This window comes from Trachinotus anak, unplaced genomic scaffold (genome assembly GCF_046630095.1).
Source record: "Trachinotus anak isolate AG129_WGS33_773 ecotype Australia unplaced genomic scaffold, CSIRO_AGI_Tana_v1 ptg000028l, whole genome shotgun sequence".
NCBI lineage: Eukaryota > Metazoa > Chordata > Actinopteri > Carangiformes > Carangidae > Trachinotus > Trachinotus anak.
The window spans coordinates 16,969,201-16,989,069 of NW_027273879.1; the positions used below are offsets into that span (position 1 = coordinate 16,969,201).

Below are 19,869 nucleotides of genomic sequence, written 5' to 3' on the forward strand. Positions count from 1 at the left end.
TCTTAGTAGTATCTTTGACATCTTTTTAAATAACATATTTAGCAATCAGTGTTTTAATTAACCTTTTAAACCCATTGGTGAAGCTCTCATATATATGTTTCATTTTACAAGACAACCTACAATTTTTGTGTTTTTGGGAAGGTGATTGTAATTACACAGGTTTAGAAATATGCTCCTTATCACAGCAGAGAGATCCAGATTTAAGCCATAATATAAGTGTTTGGAATTTTTGTACAGCTTCGCCTTTGTTTAGATTACTATAAATCTCCCCCACACAACTGAAGATACACCCTGTTTAACACTGAAGGGCAGTTACAGTGCACATCCATACCTAAGACCATGCAGATCACAAACCTTAAGTCTCCTATAACTGTTCAAGCTTGTAATGAACAAGAATGTTGTTTAATTAAAGCTATTCAAACAATGCAGTTCAAGCAAAACTTCTGATCTATATCAATGCACCTAATCGGCTCTTGCTGTGAATGTTGCACAAACTGATAATGTTGTGTCACACAATAAGCTTAATATGACAGTCTGAAAGTTTGCATTGATAATAAAAAATGAACATTTCCAGCAAAATAAGTTCTGTGCATTCACATTAACGTAACAGTGCAGACATTCCCCCCCAAACACATACAAACACAAATGCCACACATATTCATATTCATATAAACATGTGTGACCCATGCAATGCTGCTGTGGAGTGGTGCCTGTATAATAGTTAGACAGTGTCCAATTAGTCATGGTTCCCCAAGTGGACTAACCTTGAGGAGTGTGAGAATTTAGATAACAAATACTACAGAGATAAATAGTGTGTTGCTGAGCAACAATTAAAGCTACACTCTATTGATCTCAGACAACACAAAAGTCAGTATTGCATTATATTCATAATGTGGTCCTCTGAACCTGAGGTATAGATTCCTTCCCCTGGATCAGATTAGTTTTCTTCTAGTTTCCAATTCAAGATTCAATTTAAGAGTAAAAACCTGAATAATTGGAGACATCTAACATTTGAAGTCAAGCATGTTATGAACAAAGAGTCAAGGGTGCTTAACTGGGATTCAACAGTGTCTTTTTAGAGGGTATACTTGATAAAAGATTTACCTCTGTGTTGAGCCTTTGTATTTTGATTTTGAGTTTTTATTTTTAGGCTGATGCGATGGATCATACCTCACACTCCCTGGAGCCAGAAATTGTGCAAGTGCAGGAACCAGTGCCATTGCCTAGCACCTCCAATGCTTCTGGTGTGGCAGCAGGGTTGTAGCTCATGTAATACTCTTGGAGCTGGGAGCTCAGGTTCTGCTCCGGTTCTGGACTCTTTTTGCGACGCTTCCGCCCCACCATGGATCTCTGCTGCAGCAACCTGGTTGCACCCGGGTAGCGCCGCCACAACACATAGATAATTGTCAAGATTAGGGACATGGTGAAGAAGAGTGCCACACTGCCCACTACCACTTTGTGCAGAGTCATGTGCTCTATCTCTGGGGGTGGTATGTGAGTGGGTCGAGTGCGAGCAACTGAGTCTCTAGGGTTTTTGCTCATATGCCCCGGAAAGGTAGGATGAGGAATAGGTCGAGGTCTGAGTGGTGGGAGGGGACCAAAGGTGCTGCTTGGTGGCATGGGTGGAGAGCTGCTAGTAGGGGCAAAGGTTGGTTCAGCAGTGGCTTCAGAGATGAGCTCTGACATTGGTGAGGGTGTTTCAGTCAGAACATAATCAGTCTCCTCACAAATACCATGGTTCCTCGTGGCCTCCATAATTTTTTCTCCCTGGAGATACTTTGGACTGCTGCATATCATAGTGGTGTCTTTACTTCCCCGAAAATTCCTCAACCAAGCCACAAGCGGGCATATGCCAGTTCCACAATCCCACATGTTCCCAGCAAGGCTGATGGAGGTTAGTGAGATCCATGCTGACACCGCCTCCTGAGATACATTGGACAATTTGTTGGATTCCAGGTTGAGGACTTGAAGGTTGGGCAAGCAGTGGAACACAGCTGGGTCCAGGGTCTGGATTTCATTTCCTGAGAGATCAAGTTTCTGCAACGTATACCAAGTCCATGGAAGGCCCTGGTTAACCACCCTAATGCGGTTCCACTGCAGATAAAGTGATCTCAGGTTGGCTAAGCGGGGAAACAGAAAAAAGTTGATCCGTGAGAACTGGTTGTGCTCCAGGTGCAACTCCATCAGCTTCTGTAGGCCCAGAAAGGTGGTGCGAGTAAGAGCCTTGATTCGATTATAGCCCAAATCAAGAAACTCCAAACTTCGGCACTCAAGGAATGCTCGAATCGGGATGTTGGAGAGACCATTTGAGCGTAGGTGTAGGTTTTGCAGTTTTCGTAAGCCATGGAATTGACCTGGTTGCAGGATTTCCAATTTGTTGTAGGACAAGTCCAGACTGCGAAGATTGGGAATCCCATGGAATGTTGAATTGTGCAGGGATGTGATCCTGTTGGAGCTCAGTATCAGCTCTTTAAGTCTGCGGACACCCTGGAATGCTCGACTGTCAACGGCTGAAATCTGATTGTGGTCCAAGTAAATCCAGAGAAGCTGGCTGAGGTGGGCAAATTGATATGGTAGCAAGGTGTGCAGTTCATTGTAGCGCAGGGAGAGGCCTTGGCAGCCTATTGAGATGTTTTCTGGGACATCTATGAAGCCAGATGAATCACAATGGACAGTTTTCCCCTCACATCGGCAGCTGTTGGGGCAGGTACGCTCACCAAAGCTGAACAGCAGGGGAGCCCGCAAGAGGAGTAGGAGAGGAAAGAGGAGGTGTGTCAGTCGTCCATCACACAGCAGTGGACCTGTAAGAGAATATAAGACAGGAATTTACTGAAGGTCATATCACATATTGAGGAACTATATTCAAAAAAGCCAAGGACTAAACAAAAATTCAGCATCTTTGTCAAGCAAAAATGATTCATGACTTGTGAGTAATCATTCGAAGTTCTTTGTTAAATAGTTACCAGAAGAGCTGAATCATTTGAATGGAAAAACTAGATGAAAGACTCTCAGGTGTTTTAAAAGAGGATGATCTTCTGGAAAAAGATCCAGTTGAAAAAGGAATAAATATGAAATCTGCTACATTAAAAGATACAGATCTCATAGAGTTCTTTCTTTCTCCTATACTCAGTGAAGAATTACATGTCAGCATCTTCTCACCAGTGACAATGTGAGTCTCTCTTATCATCAGTGATAATGCAGTGGGGGACATATGTTCACAGTCCAAATTAGGACACCATGTTTTAAAATACTGTTTTTTTTTAAACTACTAATGCACTAATATAAATTGAATAATGACAACAGCCTGTTTTTTGGATCCTTCAGTACTGGTACTCACTCTTAAAGCAGCTACAGCAGAAATCACAATCTATACTTTCCATACCATCCTTTTTATTTGTTTGTATATGAGCAGAGGTGACAACACTGGTTCCTGCAAAAGTGCACTGTACACTGTTGCTGTCCACAAAAATATTAATATTCTGAACACAGACTTCTCAAGGATGATGAACAGCTGGACAAATATTCCACACATCTGTTATGGGTGTAGATTCCAATAGATTCACTGCTTAATTGTGAAACAACCAAGAACTCCAAGGAGTTGAGAAGTTTATGTGAAAAAGTACTATTTTTGCACAAGCTCTCTACATTTAGCTTTGACATTATGTGCAAGACCCCTTTGACCCCTATTGCTACAGACATTATCTGATACTTCTTATTCTCCTTGCAGAATTATGTTTTTTCACCTGCTTGGGTAATGGCAGTGACACAGTCCAAAAATCCATTAATGGTCAACAGTCAAGGACCTCCACTGATTTTTAAAATTCTTCCAAATACATTTGCAAAAGCATAAACTGTATAGTTGAAGGCTTCCACATTGTGAATTATTTGTAATTGTAATTATTAGCCTATCAACCTGGCAAATGAGCAACTGAAACTTGCTGCTAACAATCTCAAAAGAGTAATTTAAAACTTGTTATCAGGATCAGTTGCAACATTAACACTTACAATCCATGAAAATGCAACGACTGACAGAGTAAAGGTTCTGCCTTGAGGGTGTTTTATGTACTTATGGCCCCTCTTCACATACATAGCCTTCAATTTATGGACATAGCAGCATGAAACTGATTCTAGCTGCAAAGGCAAGAGGCATTCAAGGTTTTTTAAGGCCAAGTGAGTCACCTGATGTAAAAACACTCTTACATTAAAGCTGACAGTCAGCCCTATAATCTAACAATCTAGTTTGATTTAAAGTTTCACATCATGCAGTACAGTTCCAACACTTTGAAAGATGTGTCGATGACCTAATAGAATTTGACTGCACAATATGTCAAGGGACACACCCTTGACCCAGGGCTCTCTTCTAGTCTCACTCTGAGTAATGCTCAGACTACGAATATTCATTTCTCACAACTGTGCTGCTCTCAAATGTGTTTTTGCCTCCCCTCAGGCATCTCTCCCTCGCACTCGTGCAGCTGTTTTGCTGCTTACAGCCACAGATTTGACAATTAACAATGAAGAGCTAGTCTACAATGGAACAAAGGGAGGGGGAGGGTGAATTTTGTTCGGACAGGCTGAAATAGCAGTGCTTGTGAGGAAGAAGTGAGTAAAGGCAGGCCTCACATGCAGTATTGTGGAAATGTAAAACGCAGTATTTGCAATGGAGATCTAATTAGAATTTTTATATTGTAGGGAAATTTAAGGTCAAGACTTTTCTAATAATAAATGCTGATCATGTTTAGGAAGTTTGTTAATGTGTGGTGGTAAAAATGATCATTTGTTGGATTGCTGAGATTATAATGTATGCTTATGTGTTTGTGTGTGCATGAGAGAGATTAATTACATTATATCATTTTTCTGTATATTCAATTATTTATGTAATTATTAGATGGTGGTTGACTTATCTGTTCAGGGTTTTGTGTCTTCTTAGTTATTAATGTCTTCATTTGAACTCTACAGCGCATTTAAGTTGTCCTTGAAGTGTTGTTTTTGCATAGGGCTTCAGGCTACAAGTCTACAAATATTGTGTATAAAAAACGCACATCTTCACCCATCTCTTACACATGGGCTGTCAATAAAACACACATTGACAGAACAAAGAAATCAGATTCCTCAAGTCTAGTGTTATGGATACTGAAATATAATGATGTTAGCTGCCCAGAAGGAACTGTTCCAATTGTATAACACGCATACTACAAGTGTACTACTGCAGTTGTGAGGAGGCTCACTGACACAATGCATTACCAACTTCTACTGCTGACACATCCCCAAAACCCTTATCTTAACGTACAGTAAACCTAATTCAAACCTCAGCCATTAAAACAACTCCTAACCACCAAACAGCCCTCTGAAGAGGCCAGTTGTGGACAAAATGTCCCAGCTTCCCATAAATGGCCTCACTCTCAACGTGTAAAATTGAAAGTGGTCCTCACAAGACCAGTACAAGAGCAAACACACACACACACACACACACACACACACACACACACACTTTGAACAAGGTTTATAAAATGACACAGGTTAATGACATTAATACAAACAGAGATGCATCAAATTACTGGTAGGATGTGTTACATGAGTTTTGGAGAGACATGTAGTTTTACAGAACATTGCTGACAGACAGACATGATAATGATATAATGATGGTGGGAAAATGCATTCATTGATAATGCAAGTTTGTAAGTTTGTACATCATGTTTATTGTAATCAGCCTCTGGAGTATGCATTCACAATGACAAGTCCACAGAAAGCTGTAAGTAAACAGTGTGTTAAGTGTTTGTGTGATACCTCCTGTAAATGTTCATTATATTTAGCTTTAATATATGGCATCATTTCTGTGTGCTAACCTGCTGTGGGATATAGTATGCACACCACATTAGTATGCACCATTATACCACAACTTGAGGGGTGCCACACAACACTGTGACAATTTCATGCTAAAATGGGTAGCAACCATGCAGTGTGGCACACGATCTGCATTAATCACACGCTATATAATTATACTATACCTCTGTGCAGGCAGGTTTGTATTGAGCCTTGAAACAGCCAAACAAACACAAAAAAATGTTCAAAATGACATTTTAGAGCAGATGAAATTTTCTCCTGTTATACATACATCCAAATTAAATGAATAGCTTTTGAATTTGTTCAGCAGTTCTTGCCGCTGAAATTTCTTCCTAGCAATTGCAATTAATGAGACAATAGAAGAGAAGTAACTTGGTTTTGGATGTTATAGTTTCTGGGCCCTGTGTAACATTAAAGGCTCTGTAAATTATTTTAAACAATAATATAGTAGCAAACAGCTATTCACTTTGTAAAGATATAGTGTAGTCATGGCAATGACATCCTGAGCAGAGAACGAAGTCACACCCCCTCTGTATGTGTTGTAATCTGAGCTTCTCTGTTTTTTGTTTTGGTATCCGGTCTGGCAGACATGTTAATGCATGTATGTGTTCATGTTTGTGCACGTCAGTCCCTCCTGTTAAACCACCAGCCCTCCCCACATATATATATACACACAGGGACTGCCCAGAGGTGAGATGGCACAGTGCAGTAGACAGTGATTAGGTGAAAGTGACCTTCCAGAATTTCCTCCACTGGAGAAACCCTGTTTTTTTTTTTGTTTTTTTTTTTATCTAAAACGGCCTCTGACAATGCTAGAGAAAAGACAGAGCACAGGGGAAGTGGTTATGGGGACAACCGCCTCAAATCCTGGATGGCCAGTGGACCGTCAAAACATCCATAAATCTTATAAAGTTTTTATCAGCTCTGTCTGTGTCACTTGTGTGGCTGGTTGCAATGGATAAGTCCAAGGTTGAATTTCTTTCACAGTCCAACCACTGAGCCAACGCTGGTCTGGCTTTACCAAGAGCAGAACCTTGCGAGCTGCTAAATGCGTGAGTAAACTCATGGCTACATAATGTTACATTTGTGTTTAGGCATAATACAGTAGACTACAGCAGGTAATGGATAACTTAATGTTACCCATATCATGAATTTGTTCGGCAAATGTTGCTATCACTAGTTGGCTTGATGCCAGCAATGCCATGGAGCATATCACAGTAATGATAGCGTGGGCTACTACTTGTGGCTGGATTGTTTCTGTTGGCTCTCATGTACACAGGCTAACTCTATTCCAGGCCTTGTAACACCTTGATGAGAACAAGGGTTGGGGGGGTCTTCCCTGACCACAATTACCATGTGACTTTTAGAAAGTACTTAGAGACCACAGAGCTCTGCTGAGGCTGAAAAACATAATGTCAAAAAAAGATTCACCTGCATCTGAATCAGCATCAAAATAAACACTTGGGGAAAATCCAGGTGATTTTCTTTCAAGTAAGTGTAGGAGTTCAGTAGTTAAAATGGCAACCACGCTATGGGGTACAGAAATGTCATCACTGTTAGTAATTCTGAGATTCTCCTCTAACAGCCACAAGAGCAATCAAATGTTGTGCTAAACTTTATGCTTAAACTTTATCCTCAAAGTAAAAACAGCAACACATAATGCAAAATATGCCAGAGTGCAAATGTAAAGCAGAGCACTCGAAGGAAGTGAAGCGATAGAGAAGGTAAATGATGTCTAGTGATGGTGAGTATATGAGAATGAGTTAAGATACTCACTATGTGAAAATGTGCACTATAAATAAATCCCCTGAGTCCTCTGAGCAATAGATCCACCGCCGCTTCCATCACCTCCATTAGGTATTCCCTGATCTGGCCAAGTATCTATAACACCATACACACTCATCAGTTTTCTCTAAATGATAATCTCATTGGAGCATTTAGAAGGGTCTGTTGTGAACCTGCAGGGAAAGCAAACTACATCTGGGACCAAGCGTGCATGTGCCCCTCAAACACATGGAGGAGTATTCAGGCATATTTTATGTGGCAGAAAACCCCAGGCTGTATGATGTGATAGAAAGCCACAGTATTCAGCCACTGGCTTTCTGCATGACAGCATCGTTAATTAGCATGCATCGGTTCAGCCTGGATTTCTGCATAGACGGGGGCGGGGGGGGGGTAATAAAAATCCACTGGACATGTGTACATTGGGCTCCCATGAGAGGCTTTACAACTCAGAATGAAGAGACTTTCACTTGAGTACAGATTGATTATTCAATCATTAGCACCACTCAGGTTTTTTCCCCTGGTTTCATGCATCAGATGTTGTACAAAAAGGTACACTGTGTAAAATTATCACCCTTTTCTTCAGTCACAATTGTTATGAGAAACCAGTGGAGTATTAGAAATTAAAGGATGTATGTATTAGTAATCATCATTAATGGGAAAATGGCAATGTTGGGATTAGACAGAAAAGGACATTTGAAGAAAGGACAGGAATTTTTGAACCTAAAGCATCATTAAAATACTGCAACCACTGTTCATGCAGGCACTGCTATCAAATCTGTTCCCCTTCAGAACAGATTTGATCTCATGTGGTAAGCCCCACACATCTGTTTACCTGGCCCCCTCTTCTTAGTAGAGCATGACCAATCAGAGCTGGAGGGCTTTGAAGATTTCATATCTTGTAGAAGTTAAATCTTGGAGATTTAAACAACTTGTATTACATTAACACAGAGGTAAACCTGAGTGTAATTATCACAAAGGTAAATCCGTTCTGAAGAAACTTCCAAATCTCAAGTTGTTTGCTGCGGTGTGCTGTGAGTTTTACCATCATGTTGCAAAGATTCATTTTAGTCACAGAATGGTAGTGAATTGAGCCTAGGGGTGGGCGATCTGGTGATCTCACGTTGGCATATGATCTACTTTTCAAATGAATCGTACAGATTGCGTCTTTAAAAGGTGCTATATTTAGAAGTTCGATCACCACTAACCAGCCAGTTGTTAACTATTAAACAGGTAGCCCACTAACTGCAGCTGGTGACAGCAGTCCTTGTTCAGCTTTGCATCCTCGATGAGTTTGGCACGTGTACAAGGTCTTCATCGGAGCAGAACAAGAAATACCGTCACCAGCTGCAGTCTGTCCGCAGGACGACAGACCTGACTGCAAACAGGGAAACAGGATGCAGGACTAGCCAGGTAAGCGACTGCACTTTCAAATTAAAATACTTACATATACCACCTCATAAATAATAATAATAATTCATAAACAGAAGACAGCATTGTAGATAAAGAATAGCAGCAAGTGCACAAACACCTGAAAGAAGTGTCAAAGTGGTGGAAACATATGAATCACAACTTTTCACAATAAAATCAGGGCAGAAACAGGCTACAGATTGTGGATTGTGATTCTACCCACAAAGATTGTCATATGATCTTTTGTCCAGACTGCCCACCCCTACATGAGCCTATCTCTAATCTTTCTGCAAGTAATCTAACTATGTCACTCAGCCAGCAAAGCTTTCCTGAAATCCTCTAAAAACTGTATCATTGGTTTGTCCTTGGCTAAATATGAGTCTAGAATGGTGGTGACTTGATTAAAATTGAATCTATAGTTAAAGCAAATAGATATATAAATACAGTCCATAATGCTAGATTAAATCTACCCTTAGTAGTTTTCAGACCCCCCCAATGCTGACACAAGTGACATCGCTGGAGACAGTTTCTAAGTTTAGACGTAGCTCCCTCTGAAGCCACAGAAAGATTTATGCAACTTTTTTTCACACTGCGGGAGTAGCCTGCTCCCCACGACCTGTAAACACACTTTGAAGTGTAAAATTGCACAGAGAGTTTATAGCTACTTGATTGACATGGTGCTGCAGCTGTGGATGTGATTTATATGGATGAGTGTTATTTGTGTGGTGGAAGTGCATTTTATGCGGAGTATTTTTATTTTGTCTACCCTTTTGTCTGCCCTTTTGATGTGCCGTTATGCAATGTTTTTCCTGCAGTAATTGTCAGCTCTGACCATACCAATCCCCCCGTTACGCTGCTTAAAATCGCAGATGTTTAAGACCGTTTAAAAAATGTTTTTCCATCTGAGCCCTTATGTCTCCACCACTTCTCAACACAAAGTGATGCCCTTGATTGCACTTGTGGAAGGACGGGATGTGAGGGCTACTCCTCCAAGCAAACTGGAGCACATTGATTTTATTGTGTGCAACGAGTAACACTTCAGCACAATTTGCATCTGATAAAGGCGCAATTGCAGCCAATAAATATCAATTAAAGAACAGGCTCCGTACTCAAGTGTCCCCCCAGGCTCCACTTCTCACCGTCTGGGAGAAGGTTGCTGAAGTCAGATGCACACTTAAACGTCAACTAAAATGGGTTTGCATTGAAAATGCAGAAGACAGCAAAAGTTAAATTATTATATAATTCCTAAAATACAGCTCTTCCCCAATTACCTCATCTAAGGTCAGATTCCAATGGCAACCTCTCTGAAATCTCATAAAAGTGTGACTGCCCCCCCCCCCCCGAGGACAGAGTGGATTCTGGCAGGCCCAGCAGAGTCAGCTGTCGTCTTCCTTGGCCGTGCGACAAGTTGATATTTCATTTGAATGCATGGTGCTCTGAGCACTGATGCAAAGGCTATTACCCAGAGTGCCCAAGTGGGTTGGCCAACAGTGCTAAGGCCGCACGCTGGGGCACTTCATAGAAATGAAAAGTGCGCAAGAAAACAAAATATATCTGCTATTTCTTATTAAATGGTCTACTGTACCACAGGTTACACACATTAAATGGAAGAGTGTGCGTGTTTGTTTGCAGCAGCTTTTCAAGGTTATTGACTGGCAGAAAAGTAAAATCAACTTTTTCTATATTCACTCATTTTACAAATGTGTATGGCTTTTTTAACCCCTTATTCCCACCTTTTTCTACTGCATATGCATACAATGTGCACTGTGGTTATCTAACAAACGTGAATATAAATTTACACTGTATTAAAACACATTACCTGTTTTATTGTTGTGGCTGATCGGTGTATATGAAAGTATAATCTTCAGAGATGGGATATGATTTAGTGAAAGACTGATCACCACAGACCTAGGAGGCTTTAGTCTGAAGATAAATAACAGTATTATATCAAATATGATAGCACATATTTTTATAGACCTTAAAGCTTCAGATATGCACTTTATGTCCTCCACTCCTGCCCTCCCTTCCCTCTTCGACTGTCTTCCTCCCCTGACATGGAAGCGAAGGGTTTTAAAGTGTGTGATGTGTGACTACGCTTAGGCAAGCAAAATTGTAGGGCACGGCAGTATGTGTGATATATTACATTATTGAGTGTGTTCACTCAGATTTAAGGCACATAAAATTAAAAATATTTTCAGGGGCACAGTAGTATGTGAAATAGTGCCAGTCACAGGGTCCATCGTGCAAGGGAGATTAATTGGACACACTGGCATTACAATATTGAAATGAAGTACCTTTTACACACTTAAAACCCATTATTTTACACCCATTAATTTGAAAATTGGAGTCAGCTGTAATTTCAACTCACACCAAAAGCATGAAGCAGTAAAAAAATAAAAAACAGAAAATTTATGATAAAAGCTTATTTTACTACTACTGTAAATGCACATACATGGGGAGATGGGAGGAGCAGCCAGTCCTACATGCACACTATACTGTACAACAGGAACAAGATATATGGAAAATAGAGCTCAGCTGGAGAATATCACACCATTAATGGCAAAATACAGCTTAAATGGGGCAGTATCCATTAAAAAGTGAAAATGAAATGAGCAGTCTTGTTAGCTCAGTTATTCTGTCTGGATTTGTGAGGGATGTAGTAACTGAGGTTTAGTGAGCCCAAGACCTGCTCAAGCAGAACAGTGAAAGAGGGGAATGAAGATGGACAGCTTGCTCACGCTTTGACTGCGGGCCACATTATAGGAAAATGAGAAGGGGCCTGAATTATTACCACTTAAAGGGACTAATGACATGATTAGGTGTATAGATTCCAGATCAATGGGATTAGCAACATATAGAATTCTTATTTATCCACAAGAGAAACTGCCTGTAACATACATCAGCTTCTCACTAGAAGTGCAGTGCAGCGGTGCAGGGGGTCATGTCTGTCGATTAAAATGCCCGACTGAGAATTCTTGATTGGGATTGGCTGGTGGGTGTAGCTTTTAACGGTTATACAGTATAACAAAACACCTGTGATGCAGGTGTGTGTTTGCATCTCTGAATTAATGCTCCGGTATCAAACTCTAGGTAAGGAGAACAACAGCGATTTAGCTCAGTAAAAGAGCTTTAAGCTGTGGGTTATTATGGGAAACTAACAGGTAAAACGCTTCTTGGTGAAAACTAATTTCATTTCAATTGTGTTTGACATTTGCATGAGTCTAAACATTCAAATCAACGAGGTGTAGGAGGAAGAAAGAGAAAGACTAGTATAATTAGCTGTGGTAGCTACAGTAAAGCTAACAGCCTGTGGGGTCTGAGGGAGTGCTGCAGGGAACAGCAGAGAGGGAGAGAGAGGAAATGTAACCAACAGAAAATAAAGGAAATTGGAGAAGCCGCCGGTTAGACTGTGACAGGGAAATAGAGGGAGCAATAGAAAGCGAACAATTATTAATGTGTGTGTGTGTGACAGACAGAGGGGGGGAAAGGGAAATGTATCCTGTGTGTGTGTGGGTGTGGGTGTGTAACAGGGTGCTATAACATTATCTTTGCTGGAAGGACAGCTTTAATAATAAGAGCAGGATTGGGCACTATTCTGTATTCTTGGAATTTCAGTCTGTTTAAGATGTTAAAAAAAAAAAAGAAAAAAAAAAAAAAAGTGAAATTTTCTTCACATTTCAAAATTTTTCAGGGTTTTCAAAGCCCAGGACCAGCCAAGTGAAACGTACTCCTCACTTTGTACGTGTAGATTTTGCCTGGCAATTAAAGCAGCGGGAACTGGCTCGGACACAGAAACTCTATTTCAAGAACTTTAAAACAGAGAAATGACATTAAATGAACAAAGGTAAGTTTAATTTGAGTACATCTGGCATTTTGTTGGAAGAGACATGGGGGCTGAGGGTAGCAGCACCAATGCAGTTTAGTATTTTAACACATTTCTTTTTATAATTCAAGTTAAACACTTAGCTACAGCTGATGATTATTTCCATGATTATTTAATACGATGATTTTTTTTAAATGAATTGATTAATTGTTCTCTCTCGACATTGCTTGTTTTTTATTTATTTTATTTTATTTATTTTTTTTTTTTTTCGACCAACAGCTCAAGAAATAAAGAGATTAAATTTCCAGTGATATAAAACAGGGAAAAGCAACAAATCCTCGAATCTGATTATCTGGTACTGGATCATGTTTAGCGTTTTTGCTTAATAACTAAATAATTCATGCATTGTTCATTGATTTTATTAAATTATCTGTTTCTTGTCTGCACAGTAAGTGTTTCTGTGTTTCTAGAAACAATTTAGATCTCTGCTCTAAGTGATGTCTCATAAAGCTTTTAAGTGAAGCTTCCCATCGACAAACAACGAAATTACATCTCAAAAGCAAACAGTTGTCACATGGAAGCCACTACCTTTAACAGCCCATTTGTAGAAACCTCATACTCTATTTGTCGAGGGTGTAAAATATAATTTGCTCGGAGAAAAACATTTAAAAAAAGGTTAATTGGCTATTTTTGAATGTCAATGTCTTTACACCAGCAGTTTTTGTGTGGCCGTGACAGTCACCCCCTGTGGAAAAAAGGCAGCCCTTAATGAGAAGTGCTGGATGGAAGTCCACTTGGAAAAGTGACTTTTTAGTGGAGTTTCAGCCAAACCATGCTGGTCTGCTGCCTACAGCGGTCCCTCAGCAACTGCCCGGCTGGATACTGGAGTGACTCTCAGTGGCCTCATAAATGTCCAGCACGAATACACTTAAAGTGTGTTTGTGTAGCCTACTATTTGAAACATGTATAAATGATGTTTTAGAATACACAATCTCAGAGATGTTTAAAAAAAAATGGAAATAAAAAGTAATAATCTAAATCTGAGATGTCAGGGCACTGTTTTATATTCCCATTAAAACTGTAATTATCTGTTGCTGCAGTGTTTTCATCTGACATCATGTTCATGAGGATCTGTGAAATATAGAAAAAGCATTAAAGTTATGAAACAGTGTAGAGATTTTATTTTGTCTTGATATCTGCTGTTTTATCCAGTTACTGTACCTACTCCTTATCTTCCCCAGACACTGGCAGAAGTTTAATTCCTTGGTTATAAAGATACACAGAACTCACAGATTTCCTCTCCTAAAATGATTAAAGCACAATAGAAACTATTTACTCTGATGACATTTAGGAAGTACAGTCCCGCTGGAGTGAGGTCTGCCTTTTACTTGTTTGATTTTTAACAATCACCTCATAAAGGCAAACGTCGATCGATCACTCGGCCCAGTGAACTGCATGAGGCAGATAGTTTGATTCTCTAATAGCTGCACCCGATAAATCAGCCATATCCGGAGAGGCTGCAGGCATCTCCCCCACAGCGCTCCACATCTGGACTCAGCCTGTCAAAGAGTGACAGCTGAAACTCTTCACAGGCTCATAAAATCACACATATCGGGAACTTTACTGACTCTGGCTTTCCTGTGGTCCCACACACAAACACACACACACATCAGCACACACACACACACAAGTTATTGGCTTCTTTGCAGGGAGGCAGAGAGCTGAGTTGATCGATATGAGGGCTGATGTCAAAAGATCAGCACAAACCGAGACGTTTAAGCTGGCCACTGCGAGGCACGTCGGCTGTAAAGGCTGAGGAGTTGACATCATGGATGATGAGTGTGTATGTGTGTGTATGTGTGTGTGTGTGTGTGTGTGTGTGTGTGTGTGAATGTGTGGCATGCTGGTAATCAGTAAAGGTAAGAAGAGTCGTAGGTCATGTCCAACCATTCAGGACTGTAAAAAGCAATATATACTTTTAGCACTTTATGCCAGTGATTAATCAGTCCCAGTGTGCATTAGAGTGAATTTAATTATTTCTGTTTAATACACTGTAAGTGGCTAATTTTACACTGACAAATCAACTATAGTATATTAGTTAACCGCTTATGTCCATGGAGCCCCTGGATGGATGAATGTGGAGGAAAATATTATAAATGGGAGAAAATAAAAGACCTATTTCTTGCGTTCTTTGGCAAAACATTTGTTTTGTTTTGCAACAACAATAAGACTTCTGACACAAATCTTTCAAAATAAAAGCACTGTCACCATAAAAGAAAAACATAAATTTGGGACTCCATATCTGGGAGAACATTAAACATCCCTTCTTAGGCTACATGGTTTATACAAAGAGGCTGTTCTCATCAGGAGATGAGGAGGAGATGAGGTGACAACACTGGTCATTAATTAGAGGCCCTGAAGACCTAAGTTCTGAAATCCGCTTCTTATTATGAGCAATGTGCTCATACATCAACTCACTCAGAGTTAAAACCGTCTGATTATTTCTCATGAGACATTTCTGCATTTGTGTTTTTGTCTAACCTCTCTTTAACTCTGCTGGAAAAAGGTGATCTCACATAATTTTATGCACCAATCAGGATTTAGCGATACTTGAACCGAAATATGTATGATGGCAGCGGAGGGGTTTGTGGGTTAACTTTTAGTCAAATGTAATAAACCCACACCCACACAGTACCAAAGAGTATCAAACTCTTAGTGAAGTTGTTTTATCAACTTTGATTGATTGATTGTTGTTAATGTTTGATGTTAAAACAAAAATATTGCAGTTATGAAACCACTTTGTTAGAGACTTAAAAACACAACCTGTTTCCATGTTGTTACCTCTTGTGGCCTTGAAAATAATGACAGATTTCACTGAGGAGGAAAGATGAAAATAGCATTATGTAGATCTTATCTCACTTTGACAGTTGCATGTTATCTTCATCTTGTAACCATGACAACGATCCTTCCCAAATCTGAGCCAAGTAAAAGTAAGTTTAGTTACTTTAACATAACCATATAAGTGGCAGATGTACATACCAGATCAGTTATATAATGTGAACCGCTGACAAATCCTTTTCTGTCATTTAGGCTGGAAGTCTTGCAAATAAAGCCAAAGTCACAAAAAAGTCAATCAAATGTATAAAACCATGACAACCAGATGTCCAGCGACAAAGAAAACACAACACATTATAATATGCCTCTTGGTTCAGGGCTTTTTTGTTTTTTGTGTTTTTTGTGCATGTGTGCAAGCTCAGCTCCCAGCGCTCACTGCCAGACTTCTGTTCTCACTCTTGTATCACTGCCCATATTTCACTGCATGACTTGAATGTGCAGGACACATTGTTTGGGGAGGTCTTTCACAGTTATTTGAGGGATTTCAAGGAAAACACAAAATGTAAAAGAACAGAATTACAAACTTGAAAGGAGTGCTGCCATTCACGATAGCCCAACACTGCAACACCACACAGACAGAACGGAAATGAATGACCTGGAGGTATGGTGAAAGAGTTCAGTGTCTTGTGCTGTCTCTTATGACGGTTTAGGAGCGTGTGTGGGTAGTGGTGAAGTGAATATTACTAAACTGCTGCAAAAAGAGCCGGATGGGGACTTCCAATCAGACACAGAATGAGGAATCATACTTCACCGACAGAATAATCCTTGGTGACGGCTTCAGCTATTTTAAAATCAGCTACAACTGCAGCCCTTCAGATTGTTCAAGGTGTCATACTGTCTCTGTTGTTCCCCCTCCCCATCATAGTTATGGCTTTGGAGGAAGCATGAATATACCTTTCACAGGTCAGGCCTCAAAATAGGTGATTAAAATTCAACAGTGTTGGGCTTTTTGGTCAAGTGTGTTTCTCTGTTGCTGGTTTTCATTTTTTTTAAAAAGAACATTGTTGCATTACTTGTTTTGAAATGAGTTGTCGATTGAATAACTGCTCAACCAAGAATACAGTACATGTTGGCAACACTTTTGTTTCTTGTATCAAGCAAAAATGCCAAATGTTCTCTGGTGTGTGATTCTGAAATGTGAGGATTTGCTGCTTTTCTCTGTTTTATGTCACAGTAAATGGAAAACTGTGTTGTTCTGAAAGGTTGGTTGGGCAAAACAAACAATCTGAGGGAATGTATGATGGGAATTATTCACACTTGGACTGAGATACTCAAGGATTAGTCAAAAAATAATTAACCAGCACTGAATATAATTGTTAATTACAGCTGTAGAAGCTGCTCAACAGTTGTTACTCACTGTCATCCTGACCCTACCCATCTGTGTGAGTGATTCAACCGATCATGCTGAATTCAGGGAGGAAATACTAACAAACTTCTCTTTCCCATTTAATGTGCCCACACATGAGGAACAGGAGGCAATGGATTGGGTGGATCCAGCGAGAGAGCTTCACTCAGAAGTGTTGATATTCTAACAAATGCAAACACTTAGTTTGGCTTATAGTAATTGTGGTGACATAATTAAAACTGTAATAGTATGTGCTCATTAGCAGCACTAAGCTCCTCATTAGAGAAAATGCCACAGTTCTGCACAGATGTGTGGGCAGCGTGCATCCCTCCAGCCTGTGTCAGCTTTCCACTACATTTGGGAACAAAGGAAAAAAAAAAAAGTCAATATAAAACTCAAGGCAGCAGAGATTCAACAAGTGAGAGGTCAAGACAAACACAATGAAACGTGAGGGCGCAGTTTACAGAACAACTCAAATGTCTCTTTCTCTCGCTCTCTCCCTCTCTCTCTCTGCAGCCTAACCTCCTGTCAAACATACCCTGTGTATTATTCGGTGTACGTGTGTGTGCGTGTTTGTGTGTGTGTGTGTGTGTGTGTGCGTGTGCGTGTGTGCGCGTGCCCGCGCGTGAACAATAGCCCTTCACTGCGATTCTCAACAACAGAAGTTGGACTGAGAGAAACTGCATGAAACACCGTGAGACCGCTTCAGAGTGACAGCATCATTTCAGAGAGTGCGGGCTGTTCAGCAACAATTCTGAACACCCACCATAAAAAAAAAAAAGAAAATCGCAAAGCCCCCTGAAACGCTGAAGAAGAGAAGTGTGGGTTTGTGAGGCTGAGCGGTGGATTTAGCTTTGGAGCACTCTCAGTCAGTAAAATGGAGGAGGTGATAGGCAGTGTGGGATGAGATTGTAGGTGCCCAGAGCTGTCAGGAAGAAGCGGGGAGGTAGAAGAAATGGGACGAAGTCAAAACATGTCAGAGGCTTGAAGGGAGAGAGAAAACAGGAGGAAGCTGAAGAAGGGGGGGGGGGGGGGCAGAATAGAGACCCATCTAAATCTGGATTCAGACATTTAAGGTCAGGACGGGATTGTGTCAATGAACTTGTCACTGCAGCTCAAACAGCAGAGACGCTATCTGACAGATTATGTATTATTTAGCCTCAGCTCACTGTGCAGCACCGGCACCAGCACACACACTCACGTCCACACCGCTTACACATCATAAAGGTGAGGGCATTATTGCCTCGAAGTCCGGGGGCACGAACACTCCCGCCCGCAGTCGCCTATTTGTTATTTCAATTCATGAGCAGAGAGGAAACACCTCTCAGTGGCGATGATGATTTTAACAACAAATAATAAAGAGTCTGAGGGAAAAAAAAAAAAAAATTCTTTGCACAGAAAAGAGGGGAAAGAATCAGCCTACTGCAGATGTCAGCTTGCTGCGCAGGAACAGACAGAGCCGCGCAAATTTTGGGGGAAATTTTCTTAACACAGTCACACATGCCAGAGGAGGAAAAAAAACAACCCTTTTTGTTACTGCACAGACCACAAGTGTTCTCAACTAATAACAGTGATTATTAGCAGACTCCCGGGGTTCTCCAGCCTCCATCCAGTCGATTCTAAATGAGACAGTCCGCCACTTACTTACCCATGTTGTCTCATCGGTCCGTTCCCTCCGTCCTCCGTAGCGCAATCCGCCGCACAGATCACGACTTCCTCCGTGTCGCCTTTCCCTCCCAGCACCTGGAAAAACCGTGGAGCTCTGCGCGCCTCTCAGGCGACGGGTGACTCACCTGCCTTCATTCTAAAAAAATAAAAAAAAAAAAAAAAATAAAAAAAAAACTGTCACTCGATTATGAAAAGCTTTTAAAGTTTGCGCCCATGCTCCCTGACGCAGCTCAACTTTCCCGAACCTGTCACAAAGAACTGTGCCATCAAGCCCGCAAGTTGGAAGTCAAACAACGCCTGGCTCTACAGGGTCTTCTCACCCGAGAGACACATAGTCAGTCTCGGAACAGGTGCCCGCGGCAAAACAGTCAGTCACACGCCGGAAAAGTTAAGACGCGGGGACGAGGCGGATCGAGCCGCGGGGACCGGTGCAGTCGCAGGCGGAGGCGAATGTCCTCTGCGCAAACATCCAGCGGAGCGGCGGAGACGCCAGGCAGCGATCACAGCCAGGCACGGGCACCGTCAGGGACCCCTGTGCAGTGCGCTGGCGAGCAGGTTTCCGTGTGCGCGCCCGGCTGCGTGGAGGAGCGTGTGCAGGCGCGCGCATGTGGGAGAAAGAAAAGGAGAGAGAGAGAAAGAGAGAGAGAGAGAGAGAGAGAGAATTCAATGCAGTGTTTAGCAGCTGCAAGCAGATTTGGTCAAATCTGAGATTTGCTTTTGTTTTCTCGCTGATCTGCTTCATCCATCTTCATCACCACCAACACAAACACAGCTCTGCCGTTTACCATGCTTTTCTTCTCTAAGTCCATTATGCAGGTGTGGTGGAGGATACGCTGAGGGCTATATGTGGTTATCATTATAGCGTGAGTGGGAAGCCTGCCTGATCCCACCTCATGTTGCATAATTATTGCGGATGGGAAGGCTAAATACAAGATTTTTATTGGAGCGGGGAGGCTGTTGGACAGGTTTCACCCTTATTTTAAAAGCATTATATTGTAGTGAAACGTTTCAAACTCTCTCTCATTATGGAGCTTGTCACCGTCTAAACAAGAAAGCAAATGTCTGTTTGCTTTTACCCCAATATATTTTTGATTTTATGTGATAA

At 41.1% G+C, this 19,869-nt stretch overlaps 1 protein-coding gene across 2 annotated transcripts in view; it reads right to left on the reverse strand.

The window, feature by feature from the left end:
- lrrtm4l1 (leucine rich repeat transmembrane neuronal 4 like 1) overlaps window positions 1–19,619 on the reverse strand; it is a 55,226-nt gene extending 35,607 nt beyond the window's left edge. The window contains exons 1-3 of one of the 2 annotated variants that reach the window (XM_071466588.1): window positions 19,010–19,619; window positions 18,745–18,900; window positions 1,171–2,801 (exon numbers count right to left, since the gene is read on the reverse strand). In XM_071466588.1, the coding sequence (XP_071322689.1) occupies window positions 1,171–2,801; window positions 18,745–18,748 (1,635 nt within the window). In that variant the 5' untranslated portion in view covers window positions 18,749–18,900; window positions 19,010–19,619. Of the gene's footprint in view, window positions 1–1,170; window positions 2,802–18,744 lie in introns of both variants that reach the window. The other variant, XM_071466589.1, reaches the window with a different exon arrangement.
- Between the last annotated feature and the right edge of the window lie 250 nt (window positions 19,620–19,869).